General features: G+C 36.1%; 1 protein-coding gene across 1 annotated transcript in view; it reads right to left on the minus strand.

The window, feature by feature from the left end:
* EYS (eyes shut homolog) overlaps positions 1-25,308 on the minus strand; it is a 718,119-nt gene that overhangs the window by 323,649 nt on the left and 369,162 nt on the right. Inside the window, exons 29-30 of the mRNA XM_065730862.1 lie at positions 5,618-5,742; positions 4,109-4,233 (exon numbers count right to left, since the gene is read on the minus strand). Of these exons, the coding sequence (XP_065586934.1) occupies positions 4,109-4,233; positions 5,618-5,742 (250 nt within the window). The remainder of the gene's footprint in view (positions 1-4,108; positions 4,234-5,617; positions 5,743-25,308) is intronic.

The raw sequence follows: 25,308 nt of genomic DNA on the forward strand, positions 1-25,308 counted from the left end.
AATATTGCTCAAGTAATTTAATAGCATATTTGTGTTTAATTTTTTTAGCTAAATGATATTTTTTTATTCCCACTGTACTACAAGTTATCAATAAATCATATATATAATCATTGCTACCAAATGATGCATCTCAACTGTACATAAGACTCAGATGTCTGAAAATCTACTGATCCCTGATTGTCAAGCTAAATTTATGCTTTCTTTTTGTAATTTATTAATTGTTGTCTGTTGAGAAATCCTTGTACAGCACCACATTAATATATTTGTTTTGTAGTTTACTCTTGGAAAAAATAAAAGTATAGCAGCAGTTTTAAACTGGCGCTCTGATTTTATCAAGGGTAACAATTCATGGAAAGTCTGAAATATCCCTTCTACCAACAGATTAAAAATGTTCATAATAATCAGTATTCTGTAAAAAAGGGAAGAAATAATATATTTCTTTTACAGCAATAATAATGTGAATTAAATGCATTCTTGAGGTGTGAAATAAGTATATGCTGAGCCTAGGTTCATTTTATTTTCACTTCTGCTGTAATGAACTAGTGGGCTATGTGAGGAGAGAGCTAACTTAGCTAACCTAGAAGAGACTTTCCCATTCAGACAGGAATTTAAAATTCCTATATAGCATAGCGTCATCCCTGAAAGACAAGCATCTCTGACATTATATAATCTGATACATAACTGCACATGCTAAATTTTCCAGTAATCTATAGCACTTATGATTGGGCTTGTCAATAATTTTATCATCATAATTTTCAGATACATTAAAGAATCACAGAATCACTAAGGTTGGAAAGGACCTCTAAGATCATCAAGTCCATCCATCAACCCCATCATGCCCACTAACCATATCCTAAAGTGCCATATCTGCACATTGCTTGAACAGGTCCAGGGATGGTGATTCCTCCACCTCTGTGAGCAGCCTGTTCCAATGCTTAACCACTCCTTTGGAGAATAAATTTTTCCTAACATCCAATCTGAACCTCTCCTGGCAAAACTTGAATCCATTGCATTGAGGCATACGGGGGGAAAACTTTGAAGAAAGAATCATGCCATAGGGCAGCAGAACTGAGACAGTGGAGGAGAAAAACTAACATAATACTTGTGTTGACAAAAAAAACTATATATATTGTGAAACTACTTAACTAGTATCACAAATGTTTTAATGATGAAGTATTGTTATGTAAGCTTCAGAAATTATATAAACTGCCAAAGACTGATATCCTGTGAAGTGTGTGTACCATGTTTAAAGTCTAAGAGATAGAAATTCCAAATGAAGCTTCTCACAGAACTGGGGCATATCTAAAATCCAAGCAGCTGCATACACCCTCACATGAGATGGATACAAGTTTTCTCATTTGTCTGGTCTGCTTTTTTTTTAAAGTGCTTGAAACACACACTTCTGACAAATCAACATTTGTTTATGATAGGAGGAAACAACGGGGCACAGAAAAGGCAGAAATGAGGACTTTGAAATACACATTTTTTAGCAGTCATTTCAATTCAATGTTTGAAATGGAAGAGGTTTCACAGTAGAGGATTTTGGACTGATTTATATACATCCATGTTTTTTTCAATCAAGTATTTGATTAATTTTGGCTAGCAGTTTAGCTAACTGGTAAATTCATAGCATCTTATAACATCTCTGGCTACATCAGTCTCCTAAAACATGAAGAAACAGCAGGGCAATTTATATCTTAGACATCTGTACAAGTATAAAAAATATTTCTTTCTCGCTCAATTCTAATTCCATACACAGTGCAAATTATCAGTTTATTATGCGAATAAGATTTCTGCCTAATAATCTTTCTTACTGCCATAAAACTTACACTTCATTCTGACTTTCATTTTGACAAATTAGTGTACTTTTATTACTACAATATGCAATAGTGAGCAGTATTTTACTACTATTTTATGACTTGTGAAAACAAAGCAGATGTGGATAAACTCCACTGTGCATGAAGGGTATATGGAATCATCATAGAAAAAATTGATAGCATCGAAAGTGACTGTAAATGCTTTAGTTAAATGCTTAAACATTTTTCATGAAGGCAGATGCTGCAGATTTGTATTTAGAAGTAGGTATGTTTCCAACTTTTATCTTGGTGGATGACAAATTAAACACAGGCCAACAATAAGCACCTATACCAAAGAAGACCAATGAAGAACGATGGCAGCACTGGGCAAGGAAGACATTGCCAGTAAGTAAAGAATTGATGCCCTCTCTCTACTCAGTACTGGTGAGGCCACACCCAGAGTACAGTGTCTACTTCTGGGCTTCCCAGTACAAGAGAAATATGAAGCTACTGGAGTGGGGAGAGCAATGGGCCAAAAGAGATGACAAAAAGTTGGAGCATCTCCCAGCAGAGAGGGATGAGATTTTTCAGCCTGGGAAGGGGAATGCTGATGACTGGGATTGCCTGTGACTACCACTTTCCTGTAATCTGCTTCTGCATCCTCTTACATCACATCCACTGGTTTAGCTCCCTCTGCTCAAGGTCAGCTCTGGTATGGTGGAACTGTGAAAATTGGGATTGGAAAGCTGTGAAAAGAGCTAAACCATGAGAAAAATATGTGAGATGTCTCATTTTCACAAGCTCAGAAGCTTTATGGAGACTCAGATACTTGTCATTGACCTTTAATCTAAGCATAAACAAAAGCTGTAGCTTACTTTGAAGATAAAGCCTACTACAGCAAGCCCAGTACTTAATTTATCATAATCTTGCCTCGCTATATTCACATCCTGGCTTAGCCTCAGGCTTGCCCTATGATCCTGGTCTTGCCTCTGACAGCACAAGGACTTTTTGGATGAAGATAGTTACCACCATCACTGGACTTGCTCTGCTTTCCTTGTTCATGTACTGTGAGACTTTTTGGATGAAGATAGTTACCACCATCACTGGACTTGCTCTGCTTTCCTTGTTCGTGTACTGTGAGACTCCAGTCCTTGTCTGTACGGTCATAACACACACCTACTTTACTGCTCCTTGTCTCCAGGTTTGCCTTCTCTTACGGAGAATCTCAATCAACACTTGACATGTACTGGGATATTCAGATACATGGGGGAGGGAATGTGTGTAGGGAACAGAAATGAATATAGATGCCTACGAAGAACTGAGGATGGACATAACTTTTTCCACCTTTTTCTTTCCTGCTTTATTGCTTAGTTTGTTTTTCCCTCATTGAGGGTAAACAAGAAATTTCTGTTTGGGGAAAAAACCCTAGAACTGACTTAAGTCTGAAAAGTTGCTTATTTCTTTCCTGACTTGTCTGCAAAGAATTTGTGAAGGTAAATAGGAGTCCTCCTCATAACAATTTGTTCCTTCTATTTTACAGTCTTCAATACAGCAAATAGTGAATAGATATTAAAATGAGCACAATTGTCATAATTTATGAAGAAAATTCTATCAATTAACGATTTCAAGGCTAGAGTTGTAGAGGTAAAAAATACTAAGAGTACTCCTTACTCTCCTTATTACTCATCCCAAAATATTTAATGACCTAGTGAGTTAAACTTGAAGAGTAATAAGGTGAAATACACGCTCAAATTGTAGATACCTACTACAAGTCTCCAATAGCATTAAGAAACAGCATGAAGTGGCGGTGGCAGAGGAAAACATTCAAACTTAGATAAATAACAAAACTGGCCTTACACCATCATCAGTATTTTGATGTGTTAAATAGAGAAAATAAAACATAGTACAAAAGCCCACCAGGATGAGCATTCAAACAAACTGTTCAATTTACTTTCAGGGAACTCATTTTCAAAACGTAAATCCATATGACATAGTCTGAAATATGAGTAATCTTAATACATACATAAAAATATAAATGCACCTTGATGACTGATAAAGTCACTATGTACACTCAATCTTTTTTCATTTCTGTGAATATTAGGTATATATTTCTCTGGAATATTAGAGTTAATAAAAGAGTAAACAAAATAAACAAAGAAGTTAGTAAAATACTGTGGGTTATTTATTTATTTTTCCTGAAAGGACAGTTTTTATCTAAGTGAGAAAAAAGTAGAAAGGGATTATATACAGCATTTTCTATGCAACAATAAATAGGTCAAGGAAAAAGAGAAGAAATACTGTCCGCAGCTCACCACAAATCCTGGCTTGCAATAGCAGGAATAACCAAAACTGGGGTCACTCTGAATACAGATGCCATTTATACAGGGATTGGATATGCACTCATCAACATCTAACTCACAATGCAGGCCTTCCCATCCTATCAAGAAAAAGAAACAAATAAAAGAACACTAAAATCTAGAACTATCAATCAAACAACAAAGCTATAAGTACCTATAATTAATCATTGCATCTATTTATATAGAATATGGAAGATAGTAAAATGAACTGTCTTTGAACTGTGGTTTCTTGAAGCAGAAAAAAAAAGCAGTAAAACATCAGAACCCAAACAATACAGTCATTACAATCACACTCTTCTAAAAATCTCTTGGAGAAATCAATATTTGCTGATTCTTATTTCTGTAGAGAAATAGGTAAGCAAATGTGTAAAACTGGATATACTACTTTTACTTAACTTAACTGACTTGACAGTTCCCCATCACCTACAGAATCATCTGTATGATTAGCTCTCATGTCTAAGAACAGTCAAGGGTAAAATGTTCCCTGAAACTTCTAATCTCATTTCAGATCTTCAGAGTACAACCCCAAGCCACTTTTTTTTTTTTTTTTTCCCCCTGAAATTTAAACTGAAAGTGTATGGAAATACCTATTTTAATTTTTGACCTTTGTAATCTGCTAAATTTGTGCATTATTGTCATACTGTGGAAGGAAAAGTGGAGGTTTAGACAGATTACAATAATCTACACTACAAAAAATAAAGGAAAACATGTCAGAGAGAAACTGCACTACACAGAAGCAGAAGTTACCACCCTTAGCTGTTAATTGATTAAAAAAAAGTCTGTATTCAAATATAGTTACATAATCAATAGCTTTATTAAAAATATCAATATTTTGAGTTTGTTAATTTATTATGCTTGAAACACAGTAATTATACAAAAAATACATGTTATTAGTTTTTAATTCATCTGTATTAGTGAAGAGGTATGAAAAAAGGTGTATACTGCTGAACAGAGGTGATGACACAGACTTTGAAGAAGGGTCTGTTATGATCATGAATTCTGGCCCTCTGCATGGCAAAGCCAGAACTTTTTCACTTAGTGGTTCATACATCAAGAATACAGCATCTTTATGGATTACTGAATGTCTCTGAGACATAATAAGGAAATAAAAATAAATAAATGTTTCATCTGGGAGTAAGTTTATTTCTAAAATTAATGTAGTCCTAGAAAGCCAAAGATATATTGCCTTACAAGTGAGATAGACAGTAGTCCTGAAAAGATCAAATCTGTGACTACAGGACAGTGTAAGCTTACTGTGACATTTGCTAAAATCCTTATACTTTTCTAAGTTGTATTAGCTGTTTTATTTGATCTATGAAAACATAAGAGAACAGCTGCATTCCACCCAGCAGACCTAAGCATGGAAATATGTGGAATAAGAATAAGAACATCGTAGTTAAAATTTTCAAAAATTTTCATCAGTCAGATGAAATTTTAATCATTGTCCTGTCAAATGTCAGTTACCTTTTTGACACTGACAGGTGTACCCATTGACATGATCTTCACAGGCTGAACCATGTAGACAAGGTGATGAATTACACTCATTAATTTCTATTTCACAAAACTGTCCAGAAAATCCAGCAAGGCACCTGAAGAAAATAATATTACAATGTGTTATACTATATATAATCAATTGTATAAAAATTATTTGTGTGAAAATATTTAATATAATTTATGAACATTAACAAGACACAATGTCATGTATTTGTTTCTATTTTAAGGGGTCACGTATTTTGTTTCTATTTTACTGTAAACCATGATGATGGATTTATGATGGCAAAATCATCCACAAATTTCATATTTGAACTGTAGTATCTGTCTGATAATCAAACGTAACAATCTCAACGGCAGTTTACTGCTTCTAACATGGCAAGCAATTACTAACCTTTCTTAATGTCAACAGTTTATGGGCTGGTTTGGCCTGACACTTAATGTGGTCTTGTGAGACTGTTTGCCTAATAAAATAGTTTATTCAGTAAAACAGCTGCAGTCTTTGTTTCCAAAAGTGCTTGTTGAGAAATGTCACACTATTAAATATAGCTGCAGCATAGAAGTCATCCTTTGGGGACCATGGTTTTGATTAGCATTCTGATTATCAAAGATCAGTTATCTTAAACTGACTTTTTCTGTACTTTTCTTATTGTAAATCCCATGATCGTTAACACCAAAATGGATCCATAGCATAACATTGTTCGACGTTAATATAAATACTTCATAACATAGTTCAAGATATAACTTTACAGCTGACCCAAACACACTTGCAATACCTCTAATCTTGCTAATCTCTTCATTGAGAAGGACTGTGTAAATATATCCTTGTATAAATACCCACAGCTGTACAGACTCAAATGCAGAGCCCCAAAATGGCGTTTATAACATTTAGTCTTTTGAGATGTGTTGTAATACAGATACACTTCACACAAGGTAATGTATTCAAAATCTACTGTTACCAGCTGGGTGGTGTACATCTTGCATATCTCCTTGTCTATAATGAAGAACATAAAACTTTATGCCCCACTTACAGGAAGATGAGTACATCAACAAATTGCCTTTGAGTAAATGTCACTTACACCTCAAGATACCACACTATGTGAATACAAAATACATAATTATAATGAAATATCTTCTGTGTTTACCTTAGCTTTCCAGATTCTAACGCAAAAGAGAAGGGAGATGGATCATGAAACAGGTAAATGTAACAATTCATGGAGAATCATAATAGTATTTATTGGTAATTATATTTTGATTTCTGCCTTAACTATTAGAACCTATTTTTTCACTTTATATGGAATACATTCTACGTGATGGTAGTTTGGAATTTATCAGGACGATGAAAGCAGAACAGATTTTCCAAAGCCCACACCATCTAATACAGTGATGTAATACTGCTTGAAAAACGTACAAACTGAAGCACACACTACTATTTTGCAAGTAACTAATCGCAGAATCACAAAGGTTGGTAAAGACCTCCAGGATCATCATCCAACCATCCACCTATCATCAATATTTCCCACTAAACCACATCCCTCAGTACAAATCTAAAAAACTCTTGAATGCCTCCAGCGACAGTGACTTAATCATCTCCCTGGGCAGCCCATTGCAGTGCCTAACCACTCTTTTGGAGAATAAGTTTTTCCTAATGCCCAACCTGAATTTCCCCCCGGTGCAACTTGAGGCCATTCCCTCTAGTACTATTGCAAATGACACAGGAGCTGACCCCTACCTTGCTACAACCTCCGGAGCTTCAGGTAGTTGTGGAGAGTGATAAGGTTTCCCCTGAGCCTCCTCTTCTACAGACTAAATAATCCCAGTTCCCCCAGCTGTTCCTCATGAGGCCTGTGCTCCAGCCCCCTACTCCTGCTGGCAACACTATTTCTGATACAAAATTATAATAATAACAATATTGGGAAAAAAAGCAATGGGTAGGTCTTAACGAGTGACCTGTATTGCCATTTTGCTATAAAACTTAAAGCAAAATCTAATAAAATAGTTAGGACTTTTATAATTGACAAACATAAAAATCTAATTTAGAACTGGACTCATCCTACCTGACTTCCCTTATCTAACTGTTGTAATCACAGAATTCTGTACTCAATGAAACAGAGGATACAGAAGATGAGTCTTCTCACTGAAAGTTTATTTTCTGCAGATACCTTTGTCTTTCTTTTGACCATACAACATTATTAAAGGAAAAGGAGCAACTTCTCCCAGGTTTTGAAAGTAGGACCAGTAAGATAATGCAAATAACATTCTGTTGGCAAATAATAGAAAAAAATGACAGCTAAACAAAGGGACAACTGGGACAGTTTAAACACATTTAATGTTAACCTTCTACTTTGGTATGCTTGAAGGCATTTTGCATTAGGAAAAAGAAGTGGTTAAAACAAACTGGGAGAACTATAAACTTACATAAAAATTCAGGGCAGAATGACTATGCATATGTGAGGTGAGAAGGCTTGCCTTCAAGCACAGAAGAAAAGTTTAAAGGTCTTTTTAAGAAATATCCAGTTTGAAGCTTTAAATGTGCACTTAATACAACACATGCACGCTTGCTACTTGCACAAACTTACAAGAATGTACTCCTTTTTCTATGTTAGATAATCATTTAACATGAAGAATATTTAAGAACATTTAAGTATTTTAGACACTGAGGTGGCTTTTTGTTCTGCTTTGTTTTTTGTTTTGCTTGTATCTTTTTCTCTTTGTTTTATTAATGTGGCAATACCACGGTGATGTTTGTTGGTGTTCAGATAGCACAATAACATATAAATGATGCTCCTGACTGCAGAGTACAATTCTGAGCAATTATAAAGTCACTCACAGTAAGCATGCTGCTGATAAGCATTTGCAATTCATAAAATATCACCTTAATGTCAGTAGCTTTCCTAAATAACTTTTTTTAAATTGCAGCAAATTAATGAAGTTAATGATTCTTAAGAGATGACAAGAACTTCAATCATTTCCGAAGTTTTCGTTTGCTTTCACTTTCCCTCATTCTTACTCCTTGTATTTACTCCACATAGGCCGTTCCTGTAAATAATTTCGCTTTGAGGATTAGGAGAGACATAAACAAAACAAAGTAAATCAAAAAGACCTCAAAAGTTTAAGTAGATACAGAAAAGAGTTCTTGTGCTCTAAGTGGCATTAAACCCGATCAAATACTTTGGAGCAAATCTGTACAAGGGGCTTGGGATATGACCATTCTGCAAATGAAAGACCAGCATTTAGATAGCTTTCATACCAAGGCATGACCGCTTCAGATCTTCTATACTGATTAAAATTTAATACAAAAACAATTTATGCCTTTATAAATAAATGCATTTCCAGGTTTAGCAGCAAATAACTCCTAAAGCTTATCTGATTAAAAAAGATAACACACTGTGAAGGCTAAGATTTTAAACTTACAAAAGTATCAACATAACATCAATAGTTCTGTAGTGAAAGGTAACAGAAAAGTACTGCTCATTTTCTGTAAAAAATAACGTATTCAGAATTTAATTCTGACTAGTTAGTGAAGATTATGGGAAGGATATCCCTTCTATCATTCTTTACAGTCACAGAATAATTAAGGCTGTAAAAAAACATGAAGATCATCTAGTCCAACCATCAACCTATCCCCACTAGAAAACCTGTGACTCAAACTAATCCTGAAGTGCAATTAGAACATGCAGGGCACTTCCAAGCAGAAATTCCTAAATTCGGAGCAAAATACATAAGTCAGATTAAAGGTGCTTCCTCTGTACGATTGCCCCCTCAGGACTAATGGCTGATATGATTCTTCAGATGAAAAGTTAGAAAATGAGGAAAATGAGTTTGTCAATAATTATTTTACCGAATAAAAGTATTGTGAGAGATAAGATGAGAAACGGCAAGAGTATTAACAGAACAATAGGCTTAGGGAGGGTACAGGAAACCAGGATCCAAACAGCAACAGTTCTAAAACACAAAAGAATCACCAAAGAAACAGAAGATGAAAGTGAAGTTTAAAAAGTAAAGTATAATTGTTAGAAATCTATTTTGAGGACAAAAATAAAAAGTCACCGTGAAACAGAAAGAATAGAAGGGTCAGGCCCTGCTCTTGGAGCAGAGATGCCAGAGATGGCACTGCTCATCTGGAGGGAGAGTGACCTAACCTGTGTTGGGGCTATGACTGATTTTGCATCTCTTCCACCTAGAGGTAATAAAAGCTCTAGCTCTGGGATGAAGACTGCACCTGTGGAAGACTTCCTTGGCACAAGTCTCCTGACTTCTCAGTAGCTAGCATCCATCTAGCATTAGATTCTCTTTCCTTGCCTGTACCCCTATACTTCTGAAGAATATTGGGAGTGATAAAGCAGAGATACTTCCAGCCCTATTATTTCAAAGAAGCTATGTTTCTCTCATAGTTCAGTCTTGAAATTTAGCTTCCAATGGGATGTTTGTCTTGAGAAGTTATCATTAGATGATTCCATCATGTTATAGTTGCACTCTCACCCCAACAAATGGTGGTGGTGACAACTGAGATTGTCATTTTATGCTGTGTTGACACCAAGGGTCATTTTGCCCACAGAGCTAGTTAGGCAAGAAAATTGAAAGTTTTTTACCTTTCATGCACATCTGATGTCAAAAGTGGTTGCAGACACCTAGGAATATTCAGTCATTGTAAAACAGTAAGAAAATTCATCTCTCTGGGTCCTAATAACGCGTTATGTTGAGAAGATCTGTCATACTCAACATCCTGGCTTTACTAAGATGATTTTCACTATGGTTTTTATTACAATTATAGTTTGATGGCAGTTGAATCTGCCACTTGTTCTTGCCTCACAGTCACTGTGGCGCTTGGATTCAGTAACAGTGGAGGGAACAGTCTGAAAGCCTTCCTGCAGAACACGTCTAGGATACTTAAATTGAGTGAGGCATTACACAGAATCAGAGGACAGGTGAGAAAGGCAATGGAGAACAGACCTGTAATGGACACGGTATAAAAGCAATCAGGAAGCTTGCAGCTGGCCTGGCTACACACATCAGGCTAAAAGAAAGATGACTCACTTAGGATGAGGACTTAGCTGTCTAAGGGGCTGCCCATTAATAGAATGAAGAATTGAACTTTCAACATGAGGGAGCTGTATAGGCAGAAAGACATGAATTATTAGGGTGCTGCCTACATGCACTTGGCTGACCTACTTAGAGCATGTGAATCAAGCCCTATTAAATATTCCCAGCAGATAGTAATACAAAAACACAATTTATGCAATAACTACTTTGCAATAGGTAGATTTACAGAACTATATGAAATCATAACTTCAACATTTTATCACTATTTTATCAGTATTTTATAATTAATATTTTATCAGTCAAAGGTCAGGTGAAGTGCTATCTATTTAATTTGCTCTGTCTCAAAATGTAGCAGACGTCTTACTCCAAGTCTTGCTATACAGTGGGTCAGAGTAGGCAATTTATTATAATCATCCTTTATATATAATTTTTTACAACTTAATGCAGCATCTTTTGCACTTTACAAGACCAACCCCAGCTCTTCACTGCTGCTCTTTGTATTAATTAATATATTTAACTTGGAAAATGCAGCAAAGAAATGGACATTATGATTTATCAATAAGGTAGAAACATACACTTATTACAAATTCACAGAACATAGATTGGAGAATGAAGTGGTTATTTTTCCATTAGTGCACAGATGGTCAGATCGAACCTAAGAACAGCAATGCTTTAGCATCAAAGTAACAATCTTTTTTTTTTTGAGATGAAAGCTAAAAGGGCAGCAGACGAATCTATTAATGAATTGATTCCTCACACTCCAGCTTAAACTCAGCATGCTGTAGTCTCTCACATTAATGGTTACCAAAGAAAACGCTAACTGCAGAGAAATCTGAAGCTTCCCCACAACTGCTCTGATCCTGGAAATTATATGGAATAAGAAGCTATTTTAGTATGCTGTTATATAGTAAGAACATATGTCTTTGAAAAAATGTCACAGTTATTTAAACAATAAAAATATACAAGTAATGCTATACAAATAACAGGTTTTATATTTACATCAGTATCAGAAATGTTTAGCCGAGAAGAGGTAAGTGACTTAAGTGTTTTTATGCAGAAGTGGAGTCATTCATGCCTAATCAGAACTGTTCCACAACAAATTTAGGTTGTCAAAATATTTGTATTTTGCTGATGTATTTCCATATGAGGAATGGGTAAATCACTCTTAAATAGAAAACCAAGGATGCCCTACATAAAACTCTTGCAAAAAAAGAAAAAAAAAAACAACCACAAAACAAACAGCAGCAATAACTGTAGTAAAAGTTATTCCATGTTAATTCTGCATTCTAAGGGCTATTGGCATGCATTAATTTCTACTACATGAAACACTACATTTAAAAAATTAAAAAATTAAAAGACTGAAATGAGGAATTTTGATCTGTGACAATTACAGTTGCACAGTATTTTTTTTCTGTGTGTAAACTTCTACCCTCAGAGAAAATCTGAAAGGAGCTAAATGTCAACCAAATTTTTCCTTACAAGTCTAATTCATGTGCTACTGTAACTTATAGGTCTTTGAGTCTCTTTTGTAACTAATTGCTCTGTGAGTCTATTTTTTAACTATACCCTTATCCTCCCTTCTCCCTCCCTTCATCTGCCTTGTGACCTTTTACAGCTTATGAATAATTCGTATATCTGTGACATATAAGGTTCAGAAAAAAAGCCATGGGTTCTACAATACAGAAGTTTACCTGGGAGGAAGGATTAACAGCAACTGCAGTTATAAGAGAGCATTTATGCTGTAACCTTTACCTGTCTATTTGAATAATTAAACCTAGTAAAATCAACAAACTTTATGGACCAGTCCACACTGTGAAATTTGGGACATTAATTTTTCTTCATAAGTGTTAATTTTGAAGAGTAGGGTAATGTTTTGTTAGTACTTCTTGCTTTGATAATTAGGATTTCAGACAGAATAATAGATCAGTGTGAAAAGCACCTCCCCTGATCAACTGTCTTGGATAAAATAATCTTGTAAATGTGGAATCTCTTTTGACATCAGTCCAAATCTGCATTTTCAAATCTTCTTTTTCTGTCCAAAATAAATCTAGTTAACAGCTCTACTGTAACAGGCCAGCTCTGTCACTGCAAATTTATATTGAGATTGCTATACATTATTAACAAGCTATGAAAAGTCACTGGCTAAATGTCATGGAAGCTGAGATATAGCAGCACCTTGGGATTCATATAACAAACAGTTTAGTTTTAATCATCTTGGACCACAAGGTGCCTTGACATTTGCGTGGCAACTTTTTCCTTTTTAACTTCCACTGGAATCAGACCTCTATTATCTCAGCCATAATTCTGAACTTCGAATGTGATAGAGTTTTACCTTCTAAATTTAAAAAGTGAAAATCGATCAGATGGGGACCTTATCATTCATTTAATCAATGCTCACATACAAGCCTGGAAAGTAAAAAATGAGAAAGCAAGAAAAACTAAATTATTTGAGCATCCTCAGGAATATTAGAGATATTTCCTGTTAAATGCATGAACTTACTACTGCTCAGGTATGACCTTCCTGAGCGGTATTAACTGAAATATTTTCTATAATTATAGTCCTTATATGTTACTTTTTTGAAAGCAGGACCAATAGCTATGGGGATGTTGCTAGGATTGCGACAGAAGTTTCAGAGTCAAAGCATTTATAATTACCTGACAGTGACTGAATCCCATTGACACCTCATCGCTATGGAACTGAATTCTAATATCGAATTCCTACAGCTAGGAAACCTTTTTTTCCCGATCTTTCACTATTCTGAGCTTTGAAAGTTATTTGAGATGCAGTGAATTTTACCAAGGCCTTCAAGTAAAACTAAAAATCTGGGAGCTGGATGGCTAGCATAGTGAATTCATCTTTGAGGAAATTGGTTCACATATCTGTCTAAGTATCAGTCTAGAAGCCACAGCTTTTGAACTAATACTACGTTAAACTCAGATAGGCAATTTCCTATGAGAAACTAAAAAAAAAATGAAGGCATCACATCAAAACAAGTTATCTTCTATCTGTTCATCTGTCTGAACATTGTAGATGCAACCTAACAAACTTTTATAGCCTTCTTTTGCATTGAAATATTGAAAAAATAATAAAGGAAAAAATCCAGAATGTATGTATTAAAAGATTTCCAGACTTGTGTGTGCATGTGTGTGTGAACCCATGGCAACTTCTGCAATCCCACAGCACAGAACTTTGCTGATATGGTGGTTTTAGTGATGGGTTAAACTAATAATCTCCATGAAGCTACCGGCTCAGAGTTCAAAGTAATATGAGTCCACAGCCTTAGTATCAGTAATACTACTGAAAATTACATCTCTTGCTGTACTTTAGAGCATCTTTCTAAGAAAAGGATTTGAGAAAACAGCCAGTACACAACTTACAGAAGTCTTCCGAGGGAGCTTTTCTCAGACTATTTCCTCCAAAATCCTTTTCTTCCCTTGAGTAGCACTGTGATTGTTAATTTTACAACACTGACAATGAAGCTTTCTCTGAACTACAAGTCTAGTATATCATATTTCTTCTTTTAGTATACATTACTTTTTTTCTTTTCCTTCCCTCCTCTGAACTCTCCTTAGAGACACTGTCAAGAATGGAGAACATTTATTTATCTCTAAAGTAAAATTTTGCTTAGAATGAAGTAAAAATAAATAATAGCTCTCCAAGGTTGTCAGGAAACGTTAGCTCTATTTTAAGGAATAGTGAGTGAGAATCCAAAAGAAAAAATTTGGTAATAACACACTTGAGTGTATATTTGATTTTAGAGAGCTTTCTTCAATTTATTCCTCTACAGTTATGTTCCCATTACTTTAACATCAGAGTGGCTCCTAGATATTTATAGCCTGAGGTAGCAAGAGCAATCTTTTGCCTTTCTGCTTTCTTTCTTAGATTAAGGGAGAAAACATTCACTGATCATTAGACAAAAATAAAGCTGAAAAGAAGAGATGCATACACAGTGTATGAGATCAAGGTTCAGATCTCATTTGCTCAAATTTATGCCCTGATTTTTAGTTACAATATTCTCCGTATTCATCGTCCATTTATCCAGAAAAGTAAAATGAATTTTAAAAGGGTAATTAATAGTTCTCTTGGAAAACTGATTTTAGAACAGGTATTATAAACCATAAGGTTGTGAGCTCATCTGTAAGTTCACTCTTAACAGCTCCAAATTTTCACTACTGATCAGGCTTTATCATAGGCACACAAAACTGATTTAAAGATGTTAGATATTTATTGCTGTTTTTTACCCCATCTCTTTTGTATACTATTGTCTGAACGTATCATAGAATACCATGATTGAAAAAGATTGCTCCAAGATCATCCAGTCCAAATGTCCACCTCCCACCAACACCTATGCACAAAACAGCATCCAAAAGTTTCTTGAGCACCTCCAGGGATGGTGACTCAACCACCCCCCTAGTCGGTAAATCTAAGCAACAGTTTGCTCTTGGGAAAACTGCCCCTGTGAGTATACTGTGCTAGATACATCAGCACGAGGTTTTTTCACGCTCTTTGTGGGGAAAACAAACAAACAAAAACAAGAAATGCAATGTTAATGCAGTAGAGATCACAGCTATTCCTGTCTGTAATAACAAACACACAATGTGTGTTAAACAAAACTACTTTCTTAGTAGTCAAGACACACAAAACTACTTGCAACACTATATTTTTATTTATAAAACTCTATAACCAATAAGACTTCTTATTCTCACTGAATGTCCCAGGACAACTACAACACAACATACACAATTGCTAATAGAAGTTCTGCTCATTCTAAGGTCATTCTCTTATTATCAGTAGTGCTCCTGCAGTAATTCTCATTATAAGAGACCTTAAACTTCCTCAGTCCACTTGGAAGCATGCTTTATTTTCCCTAAGAGAAAAAGCAGGTTTTACTGCCAGTACAATCTCCCACTGTGGTTATCACGGACACTCGTACTAAGTGATAAATTATGTACTTGCTAAATCACAGTTTGTGGGATGTGACAGTATTATAGGAAAGGTTAATCTGTGGAAGCTCAGGCTAGAGTTAATACAGTAAAATAACCAGAATGAACGTGACTTGATGAAAGTGTATTGAAGTTAACATACTTCTTCTGTTATTTTTATTAATCTACCCAATTGGAAACTGCAAGCATTGCTTTGCATAACAGTAGTGTGGGGAAAACTGAAGTAGGAACTGGTATGCATGTATGTATGTACCTGAAAGACTAATGAAAAAGCAGCATTCAGCTGTTTGCTAAAAAAAAATCACATCTGTGCTCATATTTCATAAAGAGGAAAGCTATGTGGTCAATCCTTCAAAAAGAATTCCTTCTGAGCTTACAGGTTTTTTGTTCTACTTACATGGATATGTTAAAACAAATACTTAGTCAATGTAAATGCTTGTAAAATCAGTTTTGTTATCTTTGTGTGGTACTCAGGCACTGAGTCTCAATTATGAATACAATAAAACAACCTCATATCAGACATTTTTTTAAATTCTTCTTAGAATCATAAAGGTTGGAAAGACCATTGAGATCATCTAGTCCAATCACCAGTCCATACCCATGACCACTCTAGACCATGTTCCTCTGTGCCATATTCACCCATTTCTTGGAAACCTCGAGGGATGGTGACTCAACCACCTCCGTGGTTAGCTTGTTCCAATGCCTCATCACTTCTGAGAATAAATATTTCCTAATAATCAGCCTGAAACTCTCCTGATGCAACTTAAGACTGTTAATTCTAATCTTATCTCTGTTTCCTGGGAAAAGAGGCTAACACCAACCTTGCTACAAGTCCTTTCAGGTCATTGTAGAAGGTAGTAAGGTCACCCCTGAGCCTCCTCTTCTCCAGACTACATAATCTCAGTTCCCTCAGCTGCTCCTCACTTGTGCTTCAGTCCCCTCACCAGCCTTGTTGCCCTTCTCAGGACACACACACAGTAAGGCCTCAATGTCTTGTATTGAGGGGTCCAAATCTGAACACAGTACTTGACATATGGCTCCACCAGTGCTGAGTACAAAGGGATGATCACTTCCCTGTTCCTGTTGGGAACACTATTTCTGATACAAGCTAGGATGCCCTTGGCCTATCTGGCCACACTGCTGGCTCACATTCAGTGAGCTGTCAACTGATACTCCCAGAATCTTTTCCTTTATGCAGCTTTCCATCCACTGCTTCTAATTGTCCTAGAGTTCTTGCTGCTGGAACACTCTTTAAATCATGGTGAATGTAGACAAAATGGCCTTTAGCTCATTCCAGCCAAGACAGAAACTAACGAATTTTTCTTGTTTATACCACCCTCTCCCTCCCGTCTCCTGAAGACAGTGGAGCATCAGGAGAATCTAATGAGGCTCAACAACACCAAGTGCAAGGTGTTGCAATCCCAGATACGAGTACAGGTTAAGAGAAGAATTCATTGAGAGCAGTCCTGTGGAGAAGAACTTGAGGATTTGGATGAATGAAAAGTTGGACACAGGCCAGCAATGTGCTCTCACAGTGCAGAAGACCAACTACACCCTGGACTGCATCAAAAGAGGAGAGGCCAGCAGGGAAAGGGAGGTGATTGTAGCCCTGTACTCCTGCCCTTGTGAGGCATCATCTTGACTCCTGCATTCAGGTCTGGGGCTCTCAGTACTGGACAGATATGGAACTGTTGGAATAGGTCCAGAGGAGGGTTAAGATGATGATGAAAAGGCTGAAGCACCTTTCTATGAAGAAAATTGAGTGATGTGGGCTTGTTTAGCCTGGGGAACAGAAGCCTCTAGGGACACCTCATAGCCAGAAGGTAGCCAACTTTTTACATGGCCTGATAGTAAATGACAGGACAAGGGGGAACAGCTTTAAACTGAAAGAGGGGAGATTCAGATTAGATGTTAGGAAGAAATTTTTTAATCAGTGAGCAGTGAGGCACTTGCACAGGCTACCCAGACAGGCTGTGGATGCCCCAGCGCTGAAGGCATCCAAGGCCAGGCTGGATGGGGCCTTCAGCAGCCTGATCTAGTGGGTGACAACCCTGCCCATTGCAAGGGAGGTGAAACTATATGATCTTCTAGGTCCCCTCCAATCTAAGCCATTCCATGACTCTGTGATTCTATGAACACAAGAAAACAGTAGAATAGTGTAAGAAGGTATTTGTGTATTTTATTTACAGACTCAACAATAACTTAGCAAAAAGTTGCTTATAAGCAATTCATAGAACTCAAGTGGAAAACATCTAGTGATTTCAAAGACCTGCTTCTGAAAAGTGAGTGACATAACAGCACTGCTCTATTTTCCTCTGCAAGTTCACATTTCTGAATATTTAATACACTACTAAGAATAATTTTATCCAAATAGCATCAATAACATTTATCTTTCTTCTTACCACGTTACTGCAAATGGCATCATAATCTCTACTGCTTTGCAAACTTCATTCTTTTCCATTACATTTTATGGAAAGATCTATTTCTCACATTCTCTATTAACATTCTCTGTTTACGTTTTATTTTCTCCACTCTTTCCCATGCTGTCATAAAATCTTTACCCTATAAAAGACTTTGCATTAATCTTTGAAGCATCTTGTTATTTGCAGAATAATACTCTTTACTCTTACTGAATAATGGCTTCCTTTAGTTTCAGATGTTGGAAGTATAGCTCATATCTCTCTACGGAAGACCTTTTTCCAAGCTTGCTTGTGAGGGCCTTCTGTAACAAAGAGGTTCATGAAGTATTGAGTTACCTCTATTAAATATTTTTAGAAAGACTTTTTCTTTTGGGAAAAATAAGCTTTTCCTTCTTTATTCAGTTTCATCCTGTTTTACAGATAAGAGCAGGATCCTTCACCAGAAACAACAAATAAGAAAAGAAGTTCTAAGCTTTGTCTGTCTTTGACACGGAGTTTGGATTTTTAATAGTTTATGTCGTGAACAGCTCTCACTGGCTTTGACTGAAATTATAGATGTTTTGCATTTGTGAAATTAAGTCCTCAAGACAGCAGAACAAATATCTAATTAATGAGTTACATACAATACTCAAAAATTTATGGCTTTCATCTTAAGAAGATATCAGCCATCAGAGAGCTTAGTAACAGTGAAAACCCTCTTAGATGCATGCACGTGATGCTTAACTCCTAGAGCTGAAAGTCCATTTTTCATTATTCTATATTATGTTTAAAGTCTCTAAAGTAAAAGGTATTCTCAATTACTCTTTAAAATATGCTGCTTCTTTAAGAATAAGAAAGCTGTTACACCTGAATACAAAGAAAATATATATTAATTGTTACAAGAGGCTGAGATTAGCTCCACATACAGCAGATTTTCCTCTAAATCTATGAAAGGGAAAAGTGATTTGTTTGTTTGTTTGTTTGTTTTTCTTGCCAATTTCAGAAATTTTAAGGACCACTTACAATGCTTGGTTAAACAATACCATGAACTCTCTTTAGAAGTCTCCTTAGAATCTGAGGCCTACCTGAATTTTCAAACTATATAACAGTAGAGTATGTTAAATAACAAAATAAAAAGTTAAACTTCCTAGGAGTGAATATATGGGCATTAAAGTATTTAAGAAAGAAAAGAGTAGTGGCATACTTATATATAGGTACTCTACACAGAGATATAAAATGAAACCAATGAACTGACTTTTCCATCTATTCTTATAACTTCTATGTGTTTATCTCCATGTACTAATTTTCACTGATCCAATTTACCCACCATGAAGGCAGGGAAGAAGTGCACAAACTATAGCTAGAAAGGGACTGTGCCATTTCACTAGAATGCAGCAGAATCACAAGTGCTATACATGTTAAATGTATATGTCTTTTCTTGTCTAAGTTTATTAATAAAGTCCCAGACATCTGTAGAGCGCAAAACATGAAGATTCCAGAATGCCTACAGGCCTCCACATAGCCTAAAACATTTGAAAAAGGGTGGCAAACTTCAGACTTATCTTCATCTTCAGTACACTGTCTGAAGATTTGGCTCACGTTCACAAGCTCAGATTTCTTTCAGGTTTCATAGGAGAATTCTTCAAACCACATTTTCATAATCTACAATGTCGGTATCTGCAGGAAAACAGTAATCTAAGACCAGGGAACAGCTGTTGCTTCCTGAGGGCAATTCACACTACTTCATACATCTGTTCTAGAGGTTGCTAGGTGGAACTTGACTTAACTACTCATCTCAAGATTGGATGACTGATAGTTTTCAGTGTGCCTGTTGCTCTGTTCAGTATTAGCAAAAAAAAAAAGATAAAATAAAATCTATATAATTTGTTTACGCAGATGCCTATCTTTTGCATAGGAGATTTCAGTATGCTGGACCCCTTTAGTAGCTTTCATATGCCTACGATCTTTATAAATAGAAAATCTAACTACAAAGCTAGTTAGCTTAAACAAAGAAACAAACAAAAACACTGCTTGCTCTCTAAGGCTTCTCATTACTTGGAGCATCACTTGCATTTAAATTTTTTCTCTTCTTTTAAGTAGCCAGGATCTACAAATTTTGCTCTTGAGAAGTATTTTATTTTTAAAAGTTGTAAGTTACAGAAAAGTGCTGTTTTTGTTTCCTGAAGAACATGCAAAGCACTCATAGTTCCAAGCTGATAGCTATCCTGAGGGAAAAGCCTACAGGAGTAAAATAGGTTATAAAGCCTCGTTTAAGAGAAGTTTACCTTTGGAAGTTGTCTTTCTGGTTACTGCTAAATTATCAAAGGTGCTGCTCTAGACATAGTACACTTTCTGTAACAGGACAAGTATCAAAGATAAACTCAATCTGATGCCTTTCCTAGGACTGGTCACGTTTTTCCTTAAGGACATCTGAAATGTAAGGACACCTTGTTTGTGTCAGGTCATCTGGATAAGAGGTCTTCATAAGAAATGAAGAGAAAAGTAAAGCACTAATTAAAACCAAATTACATCACCCCACGGATCAATAGATAACAGAGTTGGTAACAAATACGAGACCTCTTAGGTCACTAAGTGATGCCACAGTAAAGGATCCAGTCAAGTACAACAGAAGGGGGGTTCAAGTAGAACCTTTCAGCTGTCAAGAAACAAAAGATTATCATGTATGTGAAAGAAAATAAGTTTCTTACAGTTTATAAAAGGAAGATGCTGGGTCTTTATAAAACTTTTTACAGGCTTTTTTTGTTTGTTTGTTTTTGTTTTTTTAAGGGAATTGAGGACACAGGCTGAACAGAACTATAAATGAACAGCCACTAGCAGGAGGGACATCAGTGTAAATTGGGGAAAACAATAATGAGAAAATACACGAAAAGGGCAGAAAAAGGAAGCCCTGTGTAAACAAAATATTTATCAGTATCCTTATCTGACCAATCCTTCCACATCCTATTACTGAATTCCATAATAGTTTTCCGTATACACTTGTGCCCTTGTTCTAATGTGTACTTGGATACGAATAGCCAGTGAACTCAAAGCAGGACAGTTAGTGAAAAGACCAGCAACAGGAAAGACTCAAGGTCAGGAACTGTAACTGGGCAAGGACTCTAACATCAGAGCATAGATACAGGACTTGAAATCCATGCTAATATTTGAAGGACCCATGAATCCATACTTATTTGTGAATAAAGACAGAGACACTACATGCATGTTCTATTACTATCTAAGAGCAACAGTCAGATGTATGTTCCTTTTTTTTTTCCTTTTTTTTTGGGGGGGGGGTGGGAGGGGGGTGCTTTTCTCCTGTGAGCAACTAATGTGAGAAATCAGATATTTCATGCTCCTTCACCATAAGTGCTTGACTTGAGCTCTATTGCGCATATCAGCTTATATTATAAATGAACAGCTCATAAAATTCATAAATGGTTCAAGGAGAACAGGAAAGGTGTTAATCAGAGGGATATCTCTTCTGATATAAAACTATTTAGTACTCCCCTTAGCATAGGTTTGCAAGTGCTGAATTCTCTGTACTTTCCAAAGCAACCAATGCATTTATACAACAGAATTATGAAAATATCATTAACAGTCTATTTACTACTAAGACCAACAACCCTACCCCCACTGAATTATTTTAGAATCTCCACAGCAGTTGTCTCAGTTGATTCTGTATACGTCATTTAGACTTTGGGTGGTTAAAATTAAGTGAACTGTATCAAGTTTCATTGGAGCACACATTCTCAGTTTTACAAGTAGTTTTAACACAGCTTGTTCCCTGCATCTCACTTTCTGAGTCTTTCAGCTCAGTAGATACCATCTTGCTGAGGGAGAAACCACAGGGTTTGTACTTATACTGCAAGGCTGCTGTACTAGGGCTTGTCAGCCACAGCTTCACTGGGCTTGTCTTAAGCTTGCCTAGAGCTCTGCTTCAGCTTTTTGGCTAACAGACTTATCTAATTTTTTTGAGTTTTGCTTACCTTTGTACAATTGTATGGCAGTATGGCTCTTGTTACAGTATTTCTGATACAGTCCTGTGACTATCAAATAGCGATAACAAGTACCATTCTAGCATTCAGAGTTTATTGTACATGGAAAACATTATGTGGCATTGCAGAATACAAGCACTAGACAGCAGAACAGGCTTTAAGAAACATAAACATGGGCTATACATTAATCAGCACTGATTAATACTCATCTTTAAAAGAATGATATGTTTGCAGCTGAGTGTAACTGGCTTTAGGAATAAAAAAAGACAAGGAACCAACACACACTAATAACAAAGTAGACACAATACAGAACAAAGTTTTCTACTTTTGTAGACCAAAGTAATACATGGGAAATTAGAAAGTGCTTAGAAATAGCCCCTGCCCCTCATAGACCCAAGCACAAGAAAGAAGGAAGTCCAAACAACATTCCCTTGGCAAAGGGCTCACGAGCATTACTAATTGTAACCTCCTAATTGTCACCATAGGAAGTATAAAGTTTGTGTGTATGTTTTAACTACTATTACTGTGACCGAACTGCAGTAATTGAATAAATTGCATGGTAAGTATTAGTACTTTCCTAACTAGACTAATAGCACTTGTTTGCCCAAACTGTTAGGATCCTCATCAGACCAAAGCTAAATTTCTGGATTTGTATATTAAGCAAGTTTCTTGAGCAGACCGTGCACTAAAGTGTCATGCAATAAACTGGGCAAGGCAATCAAGATATAAAATGCTGTTGAACCTTTATTCTCCAGCTTTTTAAGCACTGCAACATTTGGAAAAACTCTGACAAAATCCTTTTCCAACCAATATTTTTATTTAGGAAAGAGAAGGAAAGCGTCACTGGGAAAAGATGCTACTTTTACATGACTAGTTGCTGCACTAAGAGTTTTCCCATGGTGGTGAGGGTGGAATGCTTGCAAGCTATCTTAGCAAGGAGAAATTGTGATATATAAAAAACGTCTCTAATGGTCTGAAGCAACTCATTTAAAGGCAGAACTGTTACCTTAGATTCCCTAGAAGCATGATCAGACAACATTGCAATCTGTCCAGGTTACTACCATCCACAGCAATTTCTGCACAGTAGACATTTTAGGAGAGCATATAGCTCCATTTAATAGCAGTAGAGAACAGCACTGTCAAGTCAGTTTATTTATCAAGGGACATACTTGACTGCCATCAATGTAGTTAAAACACTTAAAAATAGCATTCCTGCAGAAATAGATGGAGCACCTCTTTTAAAGGCTGGACAAGGCCATAATAATTCTTAGAGACATGAAAAAAATTTTGACACAATAAAAGAAAATAGTGGAAAAAACAGATGAGAGCATTTAAGTGCAAACACAGTACTTACTGCACTATTTTTAGCATGTATTTCTTGCTTAATTCAAGGTAACTGTGGAAGAATAATGTAGAACAGCACTGCATGCCAACTTCTGGGATGAAGTGTAGAGAGGTCAGTGGGGATAAAACAAGAACATTTTTAGTATGTAGAGCTCTTATTTAATTACAGTGGTGGTCCTCTCCTTACAATATTACTGCCAAACAATTCACCATTTTAACATTGTGTGATCCTGTAAAGAAATTCTCCAGGCTTTGTTCTTCCTTAAAATATGCACACACACTACAGCAATTGGCAGAAGTAGAAAACTAACATAGTAAGGACAGAAAGAACATTTGAAAGAAATCAGTACTTTCACCTTCTCAGTGAGACCGAATGAATAAAGTGGGGGAAAAAAAAAGTCACAACTTTACATATTTCTGTTTTCTTGGCATATTATATTCCTTATGAAAGCACATTGACTGCAAAGGAAAAACTCAGTCTTCTCTTACATTGTGTGGTATTTTACAAATACTGATGACAATCTGTGCTAAGCTACCAATGCTGCTGTCCACAGAACATCTCCAGTTCTGGTTTTAAGGTATCAAATGGACTCCCACCCTACTCATCTCCCACTTCTCCTTCAAAAAATGTACAGGATGAGTATTAGTACAGAGATGGATTAAGGAGTTTTCAGTCATAAATTGTACTTGTAGAATTTAGTGCTGGCGTGTTATCTGTCTTAAAAACACAAGAGAACCCTCGTACATTTTGCACAAACAGGTCAACTTCTTGGACATGGAGAATATTGTAGCTTAAAACCAATAAAAGGGCAACTAGTCAGAAAGATTTATGTAATAACTCCAACTGCATTCAGTAATTTTTTTCTTTTGTTTTAAACAAATAGTTCAGATCACTACATTGATAAAAGAAGTTCACAGTTCCACTATCCATTTTGCCCATCTTAGCACTCATTGCAAAACTCTCTAAATAACTGAATTGAACTGCAAACCATAGGAAGTTCTCATTCCTTCAGTCATCTCTGTTTCATGCCATAGCTTAAATCACAATACTAAACCTAACTTCAGCTCATGAAGTAAAAAGCTTGCCTATTAAGCTGTGCAAGACTGCAGAAAGTGATACTGAAAGTTAAAATCTCATGATTAAGTACTCAGGAACTCCAATCAGCATTATACTTGATGACTTGATTTAACTGACTACTTCTACCTTTATTGATTCTTTCCTGAAAGAAATTCAGAGAGCTGAAATCCTGAAAGCATTCAGAGCTAATATTAATATTCATTAGGAAAGTTACCTGAGTTTTTTTAGGAATAAATTAAAACAACGTCTTTTAACTTGCTCAGATCTTAATCATGGGAGGCAATCACCTTCCTTTTTGCATTGTTTCTGAACAGGTCAGCTAGAAAAAGCAATCCATCCCTTAGACATACTATGAGTTGGTAGGAGGGAGAAAAATAAACAGCAAATTTGTTATAGCCTTGCATGCAAAATCTTACTCTACCTGCTGAAAAACTGACCTAGGCTTTCCATATAATAAAATCTGGTTGTGAGAGGAAGGGGAAAGGGAGAAAGATGAAGGACAAGAAATAATAATAAAACCAAAAACAAAACACAAAACTGTATACAAAGCATCCATGCTTGCTAAAGTCTCCAAATATTTTATCTCAGCAGACTGAGGAATAAACCTTGATATCTAAGTGTGTGAGCAGAAGTCTGCTGCCCAGGGTAAACATTCACATTAGTGAACTCAGTGACAGGAAAGCTCCATTTGAGATGAGCTCTAGGACAAGAAACCACCTAAAATGGAGTGAGGAGAAACAATCAGGTGGGCTCCACTTGCTAGCTCAACTCAGCCACAAAGATCTGGAGAAAACCCTCTTAGAAGGCATGAAGAATAGTAGAAATAGAAAGCCCACACACATGTAAAGCATTCCCAACCAA

This window comes from Cyrtonyx montezumae, unplaced genomic scaffold, assembly GCF_038088225.1.
Source record: "Cyrtonyx montezumae isolate F1298 unplaced genomic scaffold, pur_monq_1.0 scaffold_13, whole genome shotgun sequence".
Classification (NCBI taxonomy): Eukaryota; Metazoa; Chordata; class Aves; order Galliformes; family Odontophoridae; genus Cyrtonyx; species Cyrtonyx montezumae.